General features: G+C 38.0%; 1 protein-coding gene across 2 annotated transcripts; it reads right to left on the bottom strand.

Moving 5' to 3' along the window:
- Positions 1 to 591: 591 nt before the first annotated feature.
- Positions 592 to 19,395, bottom strand: STMND1 (stathmin domain containing 1). 2 transcript variants are annotated; one of them, XM_058178878.1, is made up of 5 exons: positions 19,253 to 19,395; positions 16,212 to 16,362; positions 14,790 to 14,923; positions 9,307 to 9,414; positions 592 to 1,750 (listed from the first exon to the last, which is right to left on the bottom strand). In XM_058178878.1, exons 1-5 carry the CDS (start codon positions 19,331 to 19,333, stop codon positions 1,715 to 1,717), a joined length of 510 nt encoding a protein of 169 aa, XP_058034861.1. In that variant the 5' UTR covers positions 19,334 to 19,395; the 3' UTR covers positions 592 to 1,714. The 2 variants fall into 2 exon arrangements, with proteins under 2 accessions (XP_058034861.1, XP_058034860.1); XM_058178877.1 differs by lacking the exon at positions 592 to 1,750 and adding an exon at positions 5,215 to 7,953.
- Between the last annotated feature and the right edge of the window lie 804 nt (positions 19,396 to 20,199).

The following is a 20,199-nucleotide window of genomic DNA, read 5'->3' as shown; positions in this document are numbered from 1 at the left end:
TCTAAAGGCACATGGGTTTAATCATCTGTCACCACAAACATACATTTCATATCCAAATTAGCATCATCTTCACTACCATCCTACCTATGCATTCAGGGAGATCTTTTCCAGGATTCAACAGAAGTATATTGTGTTTTTACAAAAGACAGGGCCTCTTTTGCAGTAGTCTCCCAGTTTGAAGGAGTACTACAACTAAAGTGATTTTGCAATTTTAATCTGCCTCTCTATTTTAAAATAATTGTTTTTGTTTGTTTTTCCTGGCTAACATTTTTGGTTGTCTCTGAATTTAATATACAATACTTAATAAATTATTCATATTTCTGAAATTGATTTTAAATTCATACATGCCATCCTGAGATTCTTTTGCTTTTGTGGATAAAAATGCAGTTTAAAATAATTATAATGCATACATAACACCTGGATCTATGCATAAGAATGAAGTTCCATCTAAAACCTTGTTTATTATTTATACCTAGTGGTAAAGAACACAAAACCTACTGTAAATGATATAAAATATTTTTTCTATTCCAGTTTTAAAAAATAAAAAAAAATCACCACAACGTTTCACAGTAGGAAATATTGCTTTTCTAACAACCAGGATTAATCTTTGTGTCAGGAAAAATACCTCATGTGAAGATTCACTCTGCAGTCAATGCTTTCCTGGGAAATATTTAGGCAGCTAAAACCAGCAGCTCAACACTAAGCAGAAGTGCTTCTGTTCAGTTTCCAACCATCAAGCTAAGGAAGACTCTTACACTATCCTCCCTTATCAAGCTGTAAACTGTTTTAAAGGGATGCTAGTTATCTTCCTTTAGTTTTCCTTGTCAGAAGCTCACTGGAGTTTGTATAGAATTTTGTGATGTTCAGATGTTGAGCAGAAATGCACCGGTTGACCTCTTTGCCAGCCAGCCAGCCAATTCACTCTCTACAGAGATCTCCATTAAAACAAAACACATGTCTCTTTTCCTGTTATTTTAGAACCCATCCACAAATCCACTCAGCATTTACTGTGTCTGTCTCAGAATCAGTCCCTGATTTAAAACTGCAGTTTTTACTGTTCTTCTCACAATGGGAACTATGTAAACTTGCATCATCTTAACTGAGAGAGAGAGAGAGGTCCTACTTCTTTGATCAGTTTTTCTTAATCCAGGAAGACCAGATTAAAGACATGGACTGAAAATAAATGAATAGCTAAGGAAACTCTGGATCTGGATGACCACAAAAGCCCACCCCCTCTCTTTTACACACACACACACATACACACACACAGCATATTCTGGGCTGCAAATGGTTCTACAATAAGATGACCAGGTATGGAAAGTCCGTTTAAAATGTCAGCCAACTAGGCATATTCCTGTGTAGCAGTCTGTTTGTTGGCTTATCCAGTTTTATCTTTCTCTCTCCAAGTTAGTCGCTTTCCATTTAAATCTTTCCAACTTTTCTATACTACTTCAATCGTCTGTGTGTAGATGAAATCTTCCACTTAGGGCTGAAGTTCAACTGGTCCCAGTGTTGGGCCAATTTGGGAAGAAAGTATAAATTGAACCAAAACACATTTATCACTGCTTCATACAAGTAATATTCTATTATTTTATTTTACAGATTTGTCATCTTAGGAAGGAAAAAATTGCTTTTGTGATTTCCCCTCCCCCCCATAATTTTCACAGAGTCCTAATGAAGCCTTCCTGCAGTTTCATCTTGATCCTACTTGACTTCAGTCTTCCCAGCATGCTGCCCTCTTGAAGTAGCTCTTAAAGGAAACAAATGGGATGGCCCACAGTGTTACAAGATGCTTAAAAGAATGATGGTGTTCTGACATTCAAAGAATAAATCATACCTTCTTTTAGAGTACAAAATGGGGAGTGGGTGGAGCTCAAAACAATCTTCAGGCATTTCCCATTTGCCATTTCAATGAAACTTTTAGAATTATATGGCTTCAAGAGAGCTTGGAGCTTGTGCAAAAGCCACTGGGCTGTTTCATTTATGTTTCTATCCAAATACATCATCGTAGTTTTCACCCCCTTTATATTTCAATTACTGTATATGAGTGTATAATATGCTACTGTGGTTTTTTCCTGCACTACATACAGTACACTGTTCCAAGAGACACTGAATGGATGAATATTGTTTCTTTATGCATGGACTTATTTCAATTCAAATATGTAACATCCTGTTCTCGAAATAAGTGTGGGAATATATAGATTTGTATATGAATGAATGATATTGGGGGAAGATCAAAATTTAATTTGATTTTGCTCTTTCATTTTGCTGATTAATAATATTTATTTCTAAAATATTTACTCAACATTGCATTAATAGAGTTCCAAACAGCTAAACTGATCTAGTACAGATGATTTATGTCAACAGCTGCTAAATCTTAATTTTGGAATGTGTGATATAGGTGACATTGTATCATAAAACAGTGAATTATTTATTTGTTACGTTTATATCCTGTAATAAACAAGGCAACATTTATTTATTTATGTGTCTTACCCACATTTTGTCATTTTAATAAACTTATTTTACCTTTGCAACACTCCAACAAGGTAATTAGGCTGACAGATAAATACCGTCTAGCAGCCAATTTCAGAGTGATGTGGGATTTGTTTTCCCATTCTTAACTGGATATGCTAATCCTCACTTTTAGAAATGAACTTCACCATAATGTCATCCAACTCATTCTTTCTCTGAATTTTGTTTAACGTAATGCAGTTCTAGGGAAAAAAAATGCGTATGCAAATCCTCCATCCAGCAATTTGTTCTGCCAAGCACAATGAACTCAAGAATGAATGTGGCATTTTATGCAGGATAATTTGGGCTGAGGCAATCCTGGTGCCTGGGGTGGCGTATAATATGGTTGCTATATTTGCACTGTCTAAAAAGAGCATACCCTGGAGAGGGGATTGCTGCATGCCGTGTGACAGGCATAACATAACTGCTTTATTTATTTATTTATTTATTTTGCATTTATATCCTGCTTTTTCCTAAGACTTTAAAGTAACTTCGATTCTCCCTTTGTTTTATTCCCCACAACCAACCCTATATGCTAGGCAGGAGTAGCCCAAACTTTCATTGGGAAAGTTATATGCAGGAAGTCCTCGACTTACAACACTTTGTTTAGTGATGGTTCAAAGTTACAACAGCACTGAAAAAAGTGACTTATGACTGTTTTTCAAAGTTACGGCCATTGCAGCATCCCCATGGTCACGCGATAAAAATTCAGACGCCTGGCAACTGGTTCATACTTATGATGGTTGCAGTGCCCCAGGGCCATGAGATCATCTCTTCTGATGAGCAAAATCAACAGGGAAGCCAGGTTCCCTTTATAACCATGTTGACTAATGTAACAACTGCAGTGATTCACTTAACAATCGTGTGAAGAAAGGTTGTAAAATGGGGCAAAACGCACTTAATAACTTTGCTTAGTGATGGAAATTTTGGATTCAATTGTGGTCATAAGTCGAGGACTACTGGTAGTTTGGCAGGAACTTTGACCTGGGTCAAAGTTCAATGCTTTCATACTCTCCCATGGCTACACCACAAATGCCTGAATGCCTTTTTACATATAGTATATACACATTGATTCCTATGTTTTCAAACACAAATTCATGTATGCACGCACATGCCGGTACAGACCTTACTCTTCCTGCCTATCTTAATTTGTGTGGCCCTTGTAATATGGGGTTCCTGAAGTCCTTTCTTTGGGTGCCCAATTGGATGTCATTGTTTTAATGCCTACAACATCACTTTAAGGGAAGCAAGCAACAATCTTTGAACCTTAACACAATGAGACCATTGGATATTTTGTTGGATGTTTTAAAGTCAATCCATCTACTTTCTATATGACCCTGTAAAATTTCTGAATGTGGCTCAACCCACTGAACAGTATTTGAATGAATTTTATTTATTTATTTATTTGTCACAACAATATATGTAGGTATCATACAAAAAGATTATATAGTATATAAACGCTTATATGAGTAAATATAAGGAGGTATAAGCATATATATATATATATATAGGAAGAAGAAAAGAAAAACAATAGGACAAGAACGGTAGGCACGTTTGTGCGCTTATGCACGCCCCTTATGGTCCCCTTAGGAATGGGGTGAGGTCAATAGTAGAAAATTTCTGGCCTATCCCCTGAAGTGCAGTTCTTGAGAAGAGAACAGTTAAATTAATAGCTTTAGTCTCCATATTATTGAGGGGGAGGGGCAGATAGAACTACGTTGAAGAAGAAAGAGCTTTAGGTGAGCCCACTAATTCATACAGTGACTGCATTTTAACTGGGTTTCCTGATCTGCAGCCTGAGGCAGTAACAGATTTGTTCTCTTAACTTTTTTATTTATTTATTTGTCAAACACAACAGTATATATAAGTATAAGCATGAAATAACCATACGAATTGGATACAATCAAACGGAACATTAGGACAGGAATGGTAGGCATGCTGGTGCTTTTATGCATTGATTCTTACAGCTTGAATAAATGCCTCTATTTGCCTCCTGTCACACTTTGCTTTCCCTCTGTTCTGATTTATACTTTCAGATAACCAGAAAGAAGAAATAGAGCGCCAGGCAATTTGGGTTTTAGTTTGCTGGATCTGCACAGAAACATGCACGTACCTATTTATTTGGGCAGCATCCCAGGGAAGTGTGCAAGGGGGTAAAAGAAAAGTCATGATGGCAGCCACAACTATCAGATCAGAAGCAGAACTATATTTCCTTTCTATATGTATTGATTATATGATGGTGACAATCATCTTGATTCTGTTGGTGTCCCCAGCAGAAGCAACTAGGTACAGGCAAAAGCATTCAAGCAGATGTCAGCAACCGCTGGTCACTATGATCAATTTTATTGATCTACATGAAGCCGCTGGGTGAGGTTATCCGTGGTTTTGGGGTAGATTATCATCTGTACGCTGATGATACGCAGCTGTACATTTCCACCCCGAACCACCCCAACGAAGCCGTTGAGGTGATGGGCCGGTGTCTTGAGGGTCACCGGTGCGGGTCTGGATGGGGAGGAACAGGCTCCAGCTCAACCCCTCCAAGACTGAGTGGCTGTGGGTTCCGGTGTCCCGGTACAGTCAGCTTACGCCATCGCTGACTGTGGGGTGGGTGGGAAATACTGACCCCCAGGGGAAGAGTGCGCAACTTAGGCGTTCTCCTGGACGATCGGCTGTCCTTAGAAGAACACTTGACGGCTGTCGCCAGGGGAGCATTTTATCAGGTTCGCCTGATTCACCAGTTGCGCCCCTTCCTTGATCGGGACTCCTTACGCACGGTCACTCATGCCTTCGTCACTTCCCGCCTGGACTATTGCAATGCTCTCTACATGGGGCTCCCCTTGAAGAGCACCAGGAGGCTCCAGCTAGTCCAGAATGCGGCCGTGCGGGTGATAGAGGGGGCACCGCGTTGCTCCCATATAACACCCATCCTGCGCAGCCTGCACTGGCTGCCGGTAGCCTTCTGGGTGCAATTCAAAGTGCTGGTTACCACTTTTAAAGCGCTCCATGGCTTAGGACCGGGGTATTTACGAGACCGCCTTCTGCCACCGATTGCCTCCCAGCGACCTGTGCGCTCCCACAGAGTGGGTCTCCTCAGGGTGCCGTCGACCAAACAATGTAGGTTGGCGGCCCCCAGAGGGAGGGCCTTCTCTGTGGCAGCTCCAGCCCTATGGAACGAGCTACCTCCGGGGTTACGCCAACTCCCCGACCTTCGGGCCTTCAAACGGGAACTGAAGACTTTATTATTTCACCGAGCGGGACTAGCCTAAGACAGATTTTAGCGAAATTTTAATGGGGTTTTAATCGGTCTTTTGACCGTTTTAGTGATTCGGCCATTAAATATTTGTTTTTAATTGTTTTTAAATAGTGTTATTTATTGTATTTATATTGTATTGGTATGTGTATTTTAATTGGCTGTACACCGCCCTGAGTCCTTCGGGAGATGGTGCGGTATAGAAATGTAATTATTAAATTAAATTAAATTATTGTTATTATTTTGGAAAGGAGCTGGGACCCAAGAATGTGGTTACAGAGATCAAGGACTCATAATTAAATATTGTTGGACACTATGTATTGTGCTTTAATCTTGCAATCATCAGGTCTGGGCTGGTAAAAATGTTAGACAGTGCAAAATGAGAATGGAAATTGAACAGAGGAATTCTTACTCAGTGCAACTTGACATTGATGATGCTCCAAAGAGAGCTACAATTTCTGCCTGGCCCATGACCTGCATGGGCCAGTCACTGTCCCTGAGTGCAGGAATGGATAACATTGTTTTCTTCTCACGCCCAGCCCATTGCAAATGCTTCACATGCCTGTGTTTTCCAGCTTCAGTTCAAAACTGCTATTTTCTGACTGGAGCCATATTAAGTCTTTAAGAGTAGAAGCTCTTGAGCACTTTGTTCCAATTTGGCAGCGGGTCATTGCCCTTGGCAGCCATTTTGTCCTGGTCTGTTGTGTCCTCCACATTCTTCATAATCTTGCTTGCTTATAAAAAGGCTGCCCAAGGACCAGCCAAAGTGAAAAATCCGCACCCCCCAGAAACTCAAACTTTACAACTTCCACTTGTAATCTACCCCAGTTCCCCCTGCTTGTTTTTAAATTAGCAGATTAGTACTGCTAATCTTGCCTTCCCTTTTAAAAAACCTTGTAGAAAGAAAGGACTGGTAATTCTGTATTCTCTGAAAGAGAACTGCCAGTTCTTCTTTTCTTTATACAAATTTTTCTTGGACCTTCAGAGGAAAGTAGGAATGAAAGAACAACCTGGTCCTCTGTTGCTTTGATTATTATAGCACGATTAGAGCAACTATGCTACAATAAAATAGGAAAAAGAGTTAGGGGGAGATCTGCAATAGTTTCAGAGGAGATAGTATTGGAAAGGCATGTGAAAGCTTCCATATTTGCAAGCAACAAAGGAAAATCACAGGAACTGGTGAGGAAGGAAGAACTAAAAGAAAAGGTAAGCATTGATGGTTTGGTCAACAGAGAAACCAGCCGGGGAATGCAGGTTGTACGGTGGACAATAGTGCCAACTGAACACCAGCCTTTCCCATTGACAGAAGATATTAACATGTGTGCTATTTGTATATATTTGTGATACTGGCTACATTGGAAGAATGCGAAGATTAGCTTGGCCCAAAGATCACACATATACAGATGAAGCACAATATACATAATTTTTAAGCAATGAGCATTCATCATATAGCATGGGTTTATATATAAATTTCCCTGATTTTATTTTTCATCTTTTCCAATTAAAATATCTCTCACAGCAGCACTAGGAAAACCTGATTTTCTTCTCACTTTCAGATGGGCCATAAAGGGAACAATCTTAAAATCTGGGGAATGGCATCATTCCTTTTAATAAAATGGCACAAGAATATTTATTTATTTGTTTGTTTGTCTGTTTGTTTTAGCTAAGCCAGAGTTTCACGGGCAAGAATTAATTTTCATGTCATTTTTATGGACTTTTGGTTGAGATTTGCCAATGCAGAAGCAAAGCCAGGGCACAGCCTTAAACTGTATATTATTTTTGTTTTGAAATTTAAAAAGGGAGGGAGAGGAAAACTCTTAGGCTACCTCAGAAAGCAGAAGAATCTACATATTTCGGAGTCCAGCAGCCTTTATTGGTAGCAATATTATTAAATTTGATTTGTTAGAGATTGAAGTGTTTGATACAAATGTTGGTGATTAAAATGCTCCATCAATTGTATTATAAGTTATGTCTGACTCCACCATTGTAAAATCCTCAAAACCATTGTTTATATTGTCATCCAGTTCTTCCTTCTCTGACCAAGTTTCTGTCCCCACACTTAAAGGTGACAATTGAAAACTACTGGGAGTTGTTGTAATTATAGAACTGCCAATCTGAACTCCCTTTTCAGGAGGAATTATTGGTGACGATTTATCAGTCAGCAATTCTTTTTTCAGTTGCTCTTCTCTTGTCTAAAAAGAGACAAGTCTTTAGACAGGCTAAGTATAACATATTTCTGAACGCCAAACACATCTTTGTGCACATTCATACACACACACACACACACACACACACATATACACACACACAAATCTAACCCTAATTAAGAAATTATTAATATGGATGGCGTCAACCTGTGAGACTACTTAGTGGAATTACAGAGAAAGAGCCTAACCTAATCTCCGTCTATTGATTTATTTTAATCTAATTATATTATTTCTACCTAGCTTTATCTTCTGAAGCATTTTCAACGAAATCAGCTGTAAAATATGCAATAAACAACATTTTAAAACAATACAAAGTAATCTTAGATTAAAAACTAAAACATAATGAAAAAGCAGAGGAAGTTTTCTTTCAACATTCCTATCAGGACAGCCTGGCTAAATGTTTTCAACAGGAGCCTTAAAATTGTAATAGGAAACACCTCTGGAATTTCAGCGACAAGAGCATTCTGAATCATGGACAACCTGCCTTTGAGCATCTCCTAGATGGCATCCAGGAGTTCTGATCTAAATGATTGTCTGGGTCTATAACAGCAGATACAGTATGTGTGTGACAGGTATGCCAATCCCAAGTTATTAGGGCTTTTATGTTAAAATGAAAATGTTGAGCTTGACTTGGTAACTTGGGCTCCATGCAGTTGTTTGACTCTCAAAGAGCATCTTCAAGCCCCAGTTGGCAACCTGGCTGTCACATTCTGCATTGTCTAGGGGTGCAGTCCAGGAGTGAAATCCAGCAGGTTCTGACAGGTTCTGGAGAACTGGTAGCAGAAATTTTGAGCAGTTCAGATAACCGGCAAATACCACCTCTGGCTGGCCCCTGGAGTGGGGTGGGAATGGAGATTTTGCAGTATCTTTCTCCTGCCATGCCCACCAAGCCACACCATACTCGCCAAGCCATACCCACAGAACCAATAGTAAAAAAAATGGATTTCACCACTGGTGCAGACTCATTAGAGCAAGTCAACTCCCCTTTCCTGAAACTTGGGCCTACCCAGTCCAAAAAAAGTCTGACTTATTGAAAAATCATTCCCAGTTTATTGCCCCCTTCTACTGATCACTGCATCCAGGCACTGGTTTGGAATATGCACATATTCTTCTGATTCAGGTGTTATGCAGAAGTAGAGCTGAGTCACCTTTCTATTGGGAACATCCAGTTCTATGGTCTTTGGTAAACACAACTGGGGATGTATTTCACAGCATTCTATGATATATTTGCTGAGGTTTAGGACAGTCTAGGGCCTTCGCTATTTACTGTGTCCTTATTTACCAGATATGCAAATGCTAATATAAAGTGGGGTAGGTTAATATGTGTTTTTTTTTTACCTTATTTTCAGAGTCTTCCGTTGATAAAGCATGATTTTTTTTCTGTTTAAGTTCAAGCTTTTCCAGTTTGGCAGGTGGTTTTTGTAGAGTCCTTTCTGCAGGTACCAGCTGTGGAAATAACAAGATAATTTATGAAGGGGATATTGTATTTTGAAAGAAAACAGGCTGTTCTACTCTACATATTTATATGAAAATATAAATTACAAATTATGAAAATATAAATTAAAAACACTGGGAAATAAAACAGGTAATAGAAACTACTCAGTGATATTTATGAAGGCTGAATAAAAAGTAATACCATCACTTACATCACTTTAATTTAAATAGGGATATTTTAATACATGAACAAGGAAAATAATTCCTAATATGACCTCTTTTGTTACCTCTATTTATTTCTCCACATAATCAACGTTATTTGCTACTTTGTCTCTTCAACCAGGTCCTGGTAGTCCTTTCCATCTCTTCATGTTAATCAAATAGATACCCATAAAGGCTTTACTTCAGTTTTGGGAAAAGGTGGAAGTTGCATGACATTGAACTGGATGGAGCATTGGGTGGTGTAAGAAAATAAAATTCAGCTTTGCAATTGCCTCTTGGATAGCTCAAGAGGTGTGAGGCAGTAGTAGGATTCAAAAATTTTTATTACTGGTTACTGGTGTGAGGTCTTTCACCTTTCCTTCAGAGCTCTGCTTAATTATTTTAAAATAGCAATAACACTTATATTCCACTTCACAGTGTTTACAGCCTTCTCTAAGCCGTTTACAGAGTCAGCATATTGCCCCAAACAATCTGGGGCCTCATTTTACCAACCTCAGAAGGTGGAAGGCTGAGTCAACCTTGAGCCTATTGAGATTTGATCTGCCAAATTGCAGACAGCCGGCAGTCAGCAAAAGTAGCCGGCAGTACTGCACTCTAACCACTGCGCCATCACGGCTCATTTTGATTTTTTTTCAGATTTTGAATATTACAGCATAGTGGTCTGAACTGATAGCACTGCTGGGTTCTAGGAAGTCCATGTGAATAACATAATCTGCATTTCAAAAAATGGTAACCTTGAAGCTTCGGTTTTCTGATTTTTTCCCCCCTCACATCTTATTTTTGTGATGATGTTGCATAGGCTGATGCTTCATTTTGGGGTCATAATGATGATGTTTCATAGGCTGGCACAATGCTATGAAGAAATTACTCACTTCTGATGGCATGACAGTTGCTGGCAAATTCCAGTTCTTGAATGTTTCCTTTCTGCTGTTGGCATGCAAGGAACCTATTTTGCACAATCTTTTTCAATTCAATTCAATTTTTATCACTATCCCAGAGCAGCACTATCCTTTTGATATTGAGCAACATCAATAATGCGATCTGCATATTCCTGTGAAATGCCAAGCTTGACAGCAGTTCTCTTTCCATAATCTACCTATTGAATTTAATTAGTTTATCAAACTTTTTTCAAATGAATTCTGTTAAGTTGCAGTTATATGTCAACTACTTATCCTTAATCAGACAAATCAGTTTTTCTCTGTTTAAAAAACAATTGCTACCAACCTGCCTTCCATTGAGGACCTGTATACTGCACGAGTCAAAAAGAGGGCTGTGAAAATATTTACAGACACCTCACATCCTGGACATAAACTGTTTCAACTCCAACCCTCAAAATGATGCTATAGAGCACTGCACACCAGAACAACTAGACACAAGAACAGTTTTTTCCCAAACGCTATCACTCTGCTAAACAAATACCTCAACACTGTCAAACTATTTACTAAATCTGCATTACTATTAATCTTTTCATCATTCCCACCACCCATCTCCTTCCACTTTTGACTATATGACTGTAACTTTGTTGCTTGTATCCTTACAATTTATATTGATATTGTTTGTTTCCTGATTGCTTATTTGTATCCTATGACTATCATTAAGTGTTGTACCTTATGATTCTTGATGAACAAAAACACCACACTACTAACCAGAGCATATAAAACATTTGCTAGACCAATTCTAGAATACAGCTCACCTGTTTGGAACCCTCACCACATCTCTGACATCAATACAATTGAACGTGTCCAGAAATATTTTACAAGAAGAGTTCTCCATTCCTCTGAAAACAACAAAATACCTTATCCCACCAGACTTGAAATCCTAGGCTTAGAAAACTTGGAACTCCGTCGCCTTCGACAAGACCTAAGTTTAACTCACAGAATCATCTATTGTAATGTCCTTCCTGTCAAAGACTACTTCAGCTTTAATTGCAATAATACAAGGGCAACCAATAGATTTAAACTTAATGTAAACCGCTTTAATCTAGATTGCAGAAAATACGACTTCTGCAACAGAATCATCAGTGCTTGGAATACTTTACCTGACTCTGTGGTCTCTTCCCATAATCCTAACAGCTTTAACCAAAAACTTTCTACTATTGACCTCACCCCATTCCTAAGAGGACCATAAGGGGCGTGCATAAGCGCACAAACGTGCCTACCGTTCCTGTCCTATTGTTTTTCTTTTCTTCTTCCTATATATGTTTATATGTGTATATACTATATAATCTTTTTGTATGATGTTGTGACAAATAAATAAATAATAAATAAAAAAAAAAAACATATATTTTCTTTTATGTACACTGAGAGCATATGCACCAAGACAATTTCCTTGTGTGTCCAATCACACTTGGCCAATAAAAAATTCTATTCTTCTATTCTATTCTATTTACATTTTTTTGGCTCAATGACACACGGTATTCACATCAACACAATCATCATTATAAACAATCTGCATTAATGGTGAATTTCAATTGGAGAGACTCTTCAGCAGTAAACATTCAATCATGGCATGTTGCTTAAAGCACAGTGACTAATATTCACTGCAGATTTCCATTTCATGAACAAAAGCATCACGACATTTTTCTCATAGCAACTTCCTGACAACTGAAATGAAAGAACAAATGCTGAACAACACCTTGGAGCACATCATACTGCCATCTGTTGGTGATTTTACAACATTAGAGGCATTACTTTTCATTCAGCTTGTAATTTGTAGTTTTACAACTGTGAATGTACATCTGGGTTTAAAATTTATTATACTCTAAAGGTGATTATGGCTAACATTTGAGATTCTGATACAGATCAACAGTGTCATTTTGAATGCCTAGTAAATTAATATCATGACAGAAAAATCTGTATTTTCATCTTTGATTTCCAAATATGTATTTTACATTTGGATTTAGACATTTTATACTTCAAGCACAGATCATTGAAAAGTTGAGGACAAAACTACCGGTAAATAATTTTCTGATTTGCTGAACCAGCCCACAAAAGTCACGGTAAATATCCACGGTTATTGGACAAAACTACTGTAAGTTTTTTCTGAGTTGTTATTTTTATTATTAAGCATTTTCTTAACAAAATCTAATCAGAAAATAAGATTGTCTGCAGAACAATAAACTACATCAAAGTCTAACTTCTTATTCCAGCAGATAACAAGGTTCTAGCTAAGCCAGACTTGCATTATTAAATGTTTTTTTCTTCCCATTTCATATTTGCATAAATAAATCTTTGTTTATACATCAGTTTTTGTATTTATTTTAAGTGTTTTTTTTCCACTAACATCTTCCTCATAACTAAATACTTCTCTCAGGATTTTGCAAGGTTTGTTTCTATTCTAGTTCAGTTCTATGCATCATAATTTGGGGAGAAGAGTTATAAATGACTACAGAATAATATTTAGAGATAAAATAGAAAACATACAGAATACTGCTTTAATAGAGATACAAACTTATTGGTCCCATTATCAATATCATGCTTGTTAATTGCACTGTGATAATTAATAGCTCTGTTTTCTGTCACAGCATTGTAAATTCTGATATGATCATGAAATTTTATTTCATTTGTGGTTTAGCAAAAGATTCAGAAATATTGTTATGGATGCTTGCACTTGCTATATCAATTAAAATTCATTGCAAATTAGTTTACATGTATGTTTACTGCAACACTAGTTCCACTTACCCAGCATGGTCAAGTCTTATATAGTAGCTGGTTAAATAATAATGGAGTGTGACGTTACTATTCTAGCTCCATCCTTTGATATTTGTGTTGGGACATTGCCTGCAAGCATGAAATTATGTACTTTGAGAGGATCGCAACACATATTTTATCATTTTGCAGCCTTTCATAAATACCTATGATTTGAAATGCAATTTTAGAATATGCTGAACATTTTCACAAGGTTCTTTTTAATCATGTAATGAACCAGACCAGCATTATCATTTTTATCATGGCTTTGTATTTGTTGTTGTTGTTGTCATTTGACCTTTTTGAAGCATATTTTAAAAATAGATATATCAGAATTCGATTCCGAATAAACATCAGTAAGATTGACCGTTTACATGTTTGAGTACATTCGTGTAAGCAATTACCAGAAGCTAATCATGCTTTTTGCAAGTCAGGTATCAATTTCGTTAAAAAGCCACTGAATTAGATTTTCTCTGGTACTATTCACTCCCTTTTAATTCTTCAGCATGTTTTCAAGAAGAAGGTTAGAATGTTTACTTTCTATTTAGAATGTTTACTTTCTATTTAGAATGTTTACTTTCTATTTTTCTCTTTGTGTGTAGTTTAGTTCCAGCACACACAGTTAATCTTGCCTATGTATGCTTATTTGAAATAGACCAAATTCAGACTAGGGTTTATGAAGCTAGTTTGTTGCAACAAAGGGTGATTAAAATCAATGTGATTTTAGTGTTTTGTGTTCAAGTAATATTCTCTTCTACATGCATTCTACATATTAGTCAGCTAATCCCTAGTCTCAAGAAATGAATTTATAGGAAATTTATGGTTAGTAGTATCAGCATGAAGTAGGCTGGAGGAACTTACTAAAGGTAAAGATAAAGGTTTCTCCTGTCCAGTTGTGTCTGATTCTGTTTTTTGAGGGAGCCAGTGTAGTCCAAAGATGCTTTCATGGTCATGTGGACAGCATGACTATACAACGAGCCACATGGAACACTGTTTCCTCCCCATCAAAGTGGTACCTATTTATCTACTTGCAATTGCATGCTTTTGAACTGCTAGGCAGACAGGAGTTGGAACAAGAATGGGAGCTCATCCCATCATGCATAGTAGGGTCTTTAACTGCCAGCCTCCTGGTTGACAAGCCCAGCATCTTAACCCCTACACCACCATGCCTGTGGCATGCTAGTAATTCAGGCCTACTTATTCTGTTTGCTTACATGTACTTTTGCCTATTTTTGGCATGGAGTTGAAAGTCTGTAAACTTTCCAGGAACTGTATTTTGAAGAAGGGAAAAATTAGATCACAAAGCTGCTTTGGGAAGAATTTCAAATGTAAGGAGCAACTGTGAAGAAGTGGAAACTTCAGAAAGACATCAATTCTTGCACCTAAAAGAAAGATACATTTTTGCAGTAATTCATACGTTACATGCAAAACATCATCTCAAGCCTGAAGTATACCAAGCTAATTTTGAAGAAAGCTTACCATGGCATCATCTGCAGTTCTGCTTTTAGTGGTTGAACATGAAGTCTTGATTATTCCTTGCATCCGAAGTTCTTCCAAAATGTCTGATGATGTCTGTCTTTCTGTTTCTAGCTTGCTAAGTGATTTAATGGCACCTAAATATTTTGAATTATTTTTAAGTGGAGGGAGAGAATGATTAATCAGCTTAGATTTTTTTGTATTTTCAATCACTCAGATTAATTAAAATAATATTAATTAACTCCTATTTTCACTTAGAATGCTTGAATGCATGGGGGAAGAAAAAGAAAGAAAAAAGTATAAATTACAATACTCTATTTTTCGTCACTTCAATCTCAAAATAGCCTTAAAATATATTTCGAGATAATTTTTTTTAAAATGTTACATCATAACTTTTTTTCCCATTAATTCAGCTAATTTGGATGTTTAATTGCTACAATTTTATTGCCCTTTCATCTCACTCCCACCAAAAATATCTAAATATTGCCCGGTGGTTTGGTTCTGCAAATAACAAATAATTCCTTCAACACTGTCAAATTATTTACTAAATCTGCACTACTATTAATCTACTCATCATTCCCATCACCCATCTCCTTCCACTTATGACCAGTGGTGGGATTCAGCCAGTTCGCACCACTTCGGGAGAACCGATTGTTAACTTTCTGAGCAGTTCGGCAAACTGGTTGTTGGAAGAAATTATTAGGGCAGAGAACCGGTTGTTAAATTATTTGAATCCCACCACTGCTTATGACTGTATGACTGTAACTTTGTTGCTTGTATCCTTATGATTTATATTGAAATTGATTATTTCCTGATTGCTTATTTGTAGCCTATGACTATCATGAAGTGTTGTATCATTAAGTGTACCCTATGTTTATCATGAAGTGTTGTAAGTGTTGTACCTTGATGAAGGCATCTTTTCTTTTATGTACACTGAGAGCATATGCACCAAGACAAATTCCTTGTGTGTCCAATCACACTTGGCCAATAAAAATTTCTATTCTATTCTATTCTATTCTATTCTGCACTTATAGCTCATCAGCAATACTGATAGCTTGGTAATGTAACAATTTCAAATTGTCAGCTGGTATAACCCACCTGTCACTCTATCCAAGCGCAACCCTTTCCATGCCCATCTCAAGAATTATGCTGGAATGCCTGCCAATGTGTATCTGTGGAACAGATTTTAATATGCAAAGAAATTGAAGGACACAGGAAGGACAAAGATAGGACAGAAGTCCAGGTGTAGATTTGTGACAGCTGGGCATGCATTTTACTTCCTACAGTATATCACAAGGCCTCATCTCTTAATTATGCAACTCATGCAAGAAACACTCAATACAGCTATACATCAGAATGATGGTTCTTGAATAAGTAATTCTTCTCCCTATGAAACACCCCTCTTTTATCATTTATAACACACACCCATATGTTGACTTTTGCTTTGTTCTTTAATGGACTGGGATCTCTTCATTCCATCTTCTGGCAAGCTTCTTCCACAGGAATCATCTGCAGCTGCTGACCCACCTTGTGAGACGAGGCTATCTGTGCCAAGAAATATTTTCTCTCTTCTAGCCTAAAAAAATAAATTACAGCATCCTTTATTTGATGTGTTTGTGTGTACCTGCATGTACACTTGTGGGAGTATTGGCTAAGAGATTGGGCGAGATGATTGACTGCTGACTTCCCTAACTTGGCTTTTTCCCTATCTGTTGGGACACAATTTGCTGCCGTGAACAGATGACGCCTGTCCTTTAAGCTCTGTGCTGGCTTCCAATCATCCTCTAAGTGCTGGTCGTTGCCCAGAAAGCCCCCAATGGTTTGGCTCCAAAGACTAGATAGCAATTGCCTCTTCCAGACAGAATTAGCTCAGACAACTTGATTGTTCTGGATACGTTCAGAGATATATCTACTATGGAAGCAGCCCATGTTGAAATGTTTGTAGCACAATCAAACAACAGAACAGGAAATATTTTATGACATTTTGTATTATGTCATAAACCGTTTTACGATAACTTTTATGTCATAAAATGTTTTATAAAGTCTGCCACATTTCAATTCCTTGAGAATCCTTTGTCCTAGATCTTGAACACTTCTGTACGTTAGCCCATTTGTGGTACTTTGGTTCAAACATTGTTGCCCTACGATGCACTTTTTATGATGCCAGTTTAAGATTATGGGAAAGAGATTTTTAATAGTCTATGCCTTGCCCCATTCAGAGTTTTATGGTAGTAGAGAATAAAGTCAGACCCACTACAATTTTCATTTTTTCCATTAAAAAAATCTAATAAGGAGAAAAAGGTATAATATTTATATTTTGGGGATATCACTAACATATTTTTCTCAGAAGAAACATAAAGACTGAATTCAGAATAAGTTAGCAAGACTGAGCAAGAAGACTACTTTATTCCAGCGTTCATTTTCATATACACAATTTTCATATGCCATTTCCTACAATACTCTTATGACAGTGATGGCTAACCATTTTGCCATCGCGTGCCAGGAGGCGGGGGGTGGGGGTGGGGTCGCATGCGTGCATGCCCACACCCATAATTCTATGCATTCCGCCCCTGCGCATGCGCACACGACCCCCCCTCCCCCCTGCTCCTGGTACACGATGGCCCGTAAAGTCGGTTTTTCTCTCTCACCTGGCTCCAGAGCCTCTCTATGAGCCTGGGGAGGGTGAAAATGGCCTTTCCCACCCACCCCTGGAGGTCCTCCAGAGGCCAGAAACTGCCTGTTTGCAAACTTCCGGTTGGACAGGAAGTGACTGTTTTGCTGTCTCTAGCCTCCAGGGACTCCTACACCATCTCAGTTAGATGGTTATCCAACATTTTCTTAAAAATTTCCAGTGTTGGAGCATATGTGGCTGACTTTGCAATGAATTATAATAATACTAATAACAACAACAGTAGTAGTAGTAGTGGTGGGGGGTGGTGGTGGAAGAGTTTGAAGAAGCTGGATAGAAATTATATTGGTGCTTTTGAAATTTGATGTTGGACCAAACTGCCGAGAATACCATGGGTAGCCAAGAAAACAAACAAATGGGTCATCCCAAATTCTCACAAGACACAAATTACCAGGCTCAAATTATCCTACTTTAGACACATTATGCAAATACCTAGCTCTTTGGAGAAGCCTCTAATGCTGGTAAAAATGGAAGGAAAGAGGAGAGGATTCCCAACAGCAAAGTGGATGGACTCGGTTACAGTGGTGATGAGTCCATAATACCGTAAGACTATTGAGTGGAATTCATTGGTTTGGAAGTTACCTGGGAGACTCTTAGGGTCGGTCGGTTTGCCTGCTGCCTGCCTGCCTCTCTATCTATCTATCTATCTGTCTATCTATCTATCTATCTATCTATCTATCTATCTATCTATCTATCTATCTATCTATCTTATCTATCTATCTAACATCTATCTATCATCCATGCATCTATCTATCTATCTATCTATCTATCTATCTATCTATCTATCTATCTATCTATCTATCTATCTATCTAATTTAGATACTGCCCATCTCACTCTCAGAGTAATTCTGGGCACTTTACACCTAAAAGCATTAAAAAAAACCCATATAAAGATACAGTAAAAAGTAAATGTAAAGGAGACCTTGCATATTTTACTCCACTGGTCGCTGCCGACTATACGGGGCAGTGCTCATCTCCATTTCAAGGCCATTGAGCCAGCACTGTCTGAAGACATTTTCATGGCCATGGGGCCAGCATGACATCACGGAGCATTGTCACCTTCCCACTGAAGTGGTACCTATTTATCTACTCACATTTGTATGGAGCTGGGGGAAGGATGAGAGCTCACCCCACAGTGTGCAGCTTGGGTCTTGAACCTGGACTGCCAGTTTTCCAACCGACAAGCCCAGTGTCTTAACCTCTGAGCCACCACCCTATACAGTACATCAGTAAAATGGGAGCCAACTAAAAACAAGGACAGTATAAATTAAAAGCTAAAAGGCAGTGGGAGTGCTTTCAGAGTGCTAACCAACACACAGGCTGCATGCTACACTGTAAGCCCCACACACATTGGCTTAGCCAGGGCTTCACACCCTTCTGAAAGGTGAGGAGAATGGGGCCTGACTCATTTCTGAGGAGAGACTATTCCAAAGAAGGCAATGGCACAAAAGGCTCTCTTTATGGACCCCACCAATCAATTTTTTAAACCAATAGAATCTGTAACATACTTTCCCTGTCTGATTGAGTGGGATGGGTCAATGTGAAGGGGGTAAGATAGTTTCTCAGGTTGTTCTGATTAGAAATCAGGTGCAAGAAGGACACATTTTTGCAGTGCTATTTGTCTTCACTGTGCCCCACAAGTATATAAATAAACAAAATGGACATTGCAATTTTCTCTCACATTCTCCAGTTAACGCCAATGTAAAGGAAAGTAAACATCAACCTTAGAACAATTCATGAACAGTGGAAGCAGAGAGAAGATTTAAGAGTGCATTACCTGGCTTGGTGTTTCTCTGCCATGATGCTGATCTTTGGATTCTGGTTTCTTGATAATTGCTTGGCTGGAAGTGCAACCCATGGGTAAAACAAGATTTAAAAGTAGAACAAGTAGTTCTGCCGTCTGGTTTTCAGGAAAACTGTGTGAGCACTTCACTGCTATGAACTTAAGCTGTTGCTATGGTCTGTTGCTACAATAAATCAGACTCAGAAAAGTCTTTTGTCCATGGCCTAATCCTGCAAGTGCTCAGCATCTACCTATATAACCTTGCTTAAACATGCAGAGTTTGATCTTATGTGGTTGGTAGATTAAAGTTCTCAGATCTTGGTGGATTATGCAAGAGTGTTCCCAAACACCATTAAGGAGAGAAAAACACGTGTGTGTGTGTGTGTGTGTGTGTGTGTGTGTGTGTGTGTGTGTGTGTGTGTGTGTATATATATGTGTGTGTGTGTGTGTAAATACAATAAAAACAAAAATAAAAGGAAAATACTCTCAAATTTATTGGGGGAAATGTTGCAGTTAAGTTCAGTGGCTCTTTCTTTTTACATTTATATTACATTCAAAGCCAGACACATTACCGTAATAAAAAAGAGGATTAACTGGCATAATAGAGAATCTTTTTAAAGAAGTTGTTACAAGTTTAAGATAAGGTATGTTGCTTGCTGATTGCTCTCCACCAAACAGAAAGTTTAGTGTTTGAAAGTGGTCATTTGAAACATGGAAGTATAGTTAAGTATAGGAAATAAACTACACAGCAGTCAAGAAATTATTGTTCTTGAACTCAGTGCTTTGTTAAGGTTTATAGTTTACTCTTAATAATTATAATAAGGCCTAACAGGTGATTCCAAATATAATAAATCCGTTTCTTTTGAGCTATGGACCATCCTCTTTCTGTTTTTTCAAAGCATGTAAAAGAATATTAGGCTTATGTGCTGTACGTTAAGTTG

The sequence above is a fragment of the Ahaetulla prasina genome, chromosome 3, assembly GCF_028640845.1.
Source record: "Ahaetulla prasina isolate Xishuangbanna chromosome 3, ASM2864084v1, whole genome shotgun sequence".
Lineage (NCBI taxonomy): Eukaryota > Metazoa > Chordata > Lepidosauria > Squamata > Colubridae > Ahaetulla > Ahaetulla prasina.
Note: the sequence above shows the minus strand (reverse complement) of the source record. Positions and strands in the feature narration are given on the sequence as shown.

Coding starts and splice junctions, on each gene's coding strand:
- STMND1 (XM_058178877.1), bottom strand. CDS start 19,333: ATGGGTTGCACTTCCAGCCAAGCAATTATCAAGAAACCAGAATCCAAA. Junction 14,924..16,211: donor AAGCAAAAGTCAACATATGG/GTGTGTGTTATA, acceptor CAAAATATTTAG/GTGCCATTAAATCACTTAGC. Junction 9,415..14,789: donor GAACTGCAGATGATGCCATG/GTAAGCTTTCTT, acceptor TTATTTCCACAG/CTGGTACCTGCAGAAAGGAC.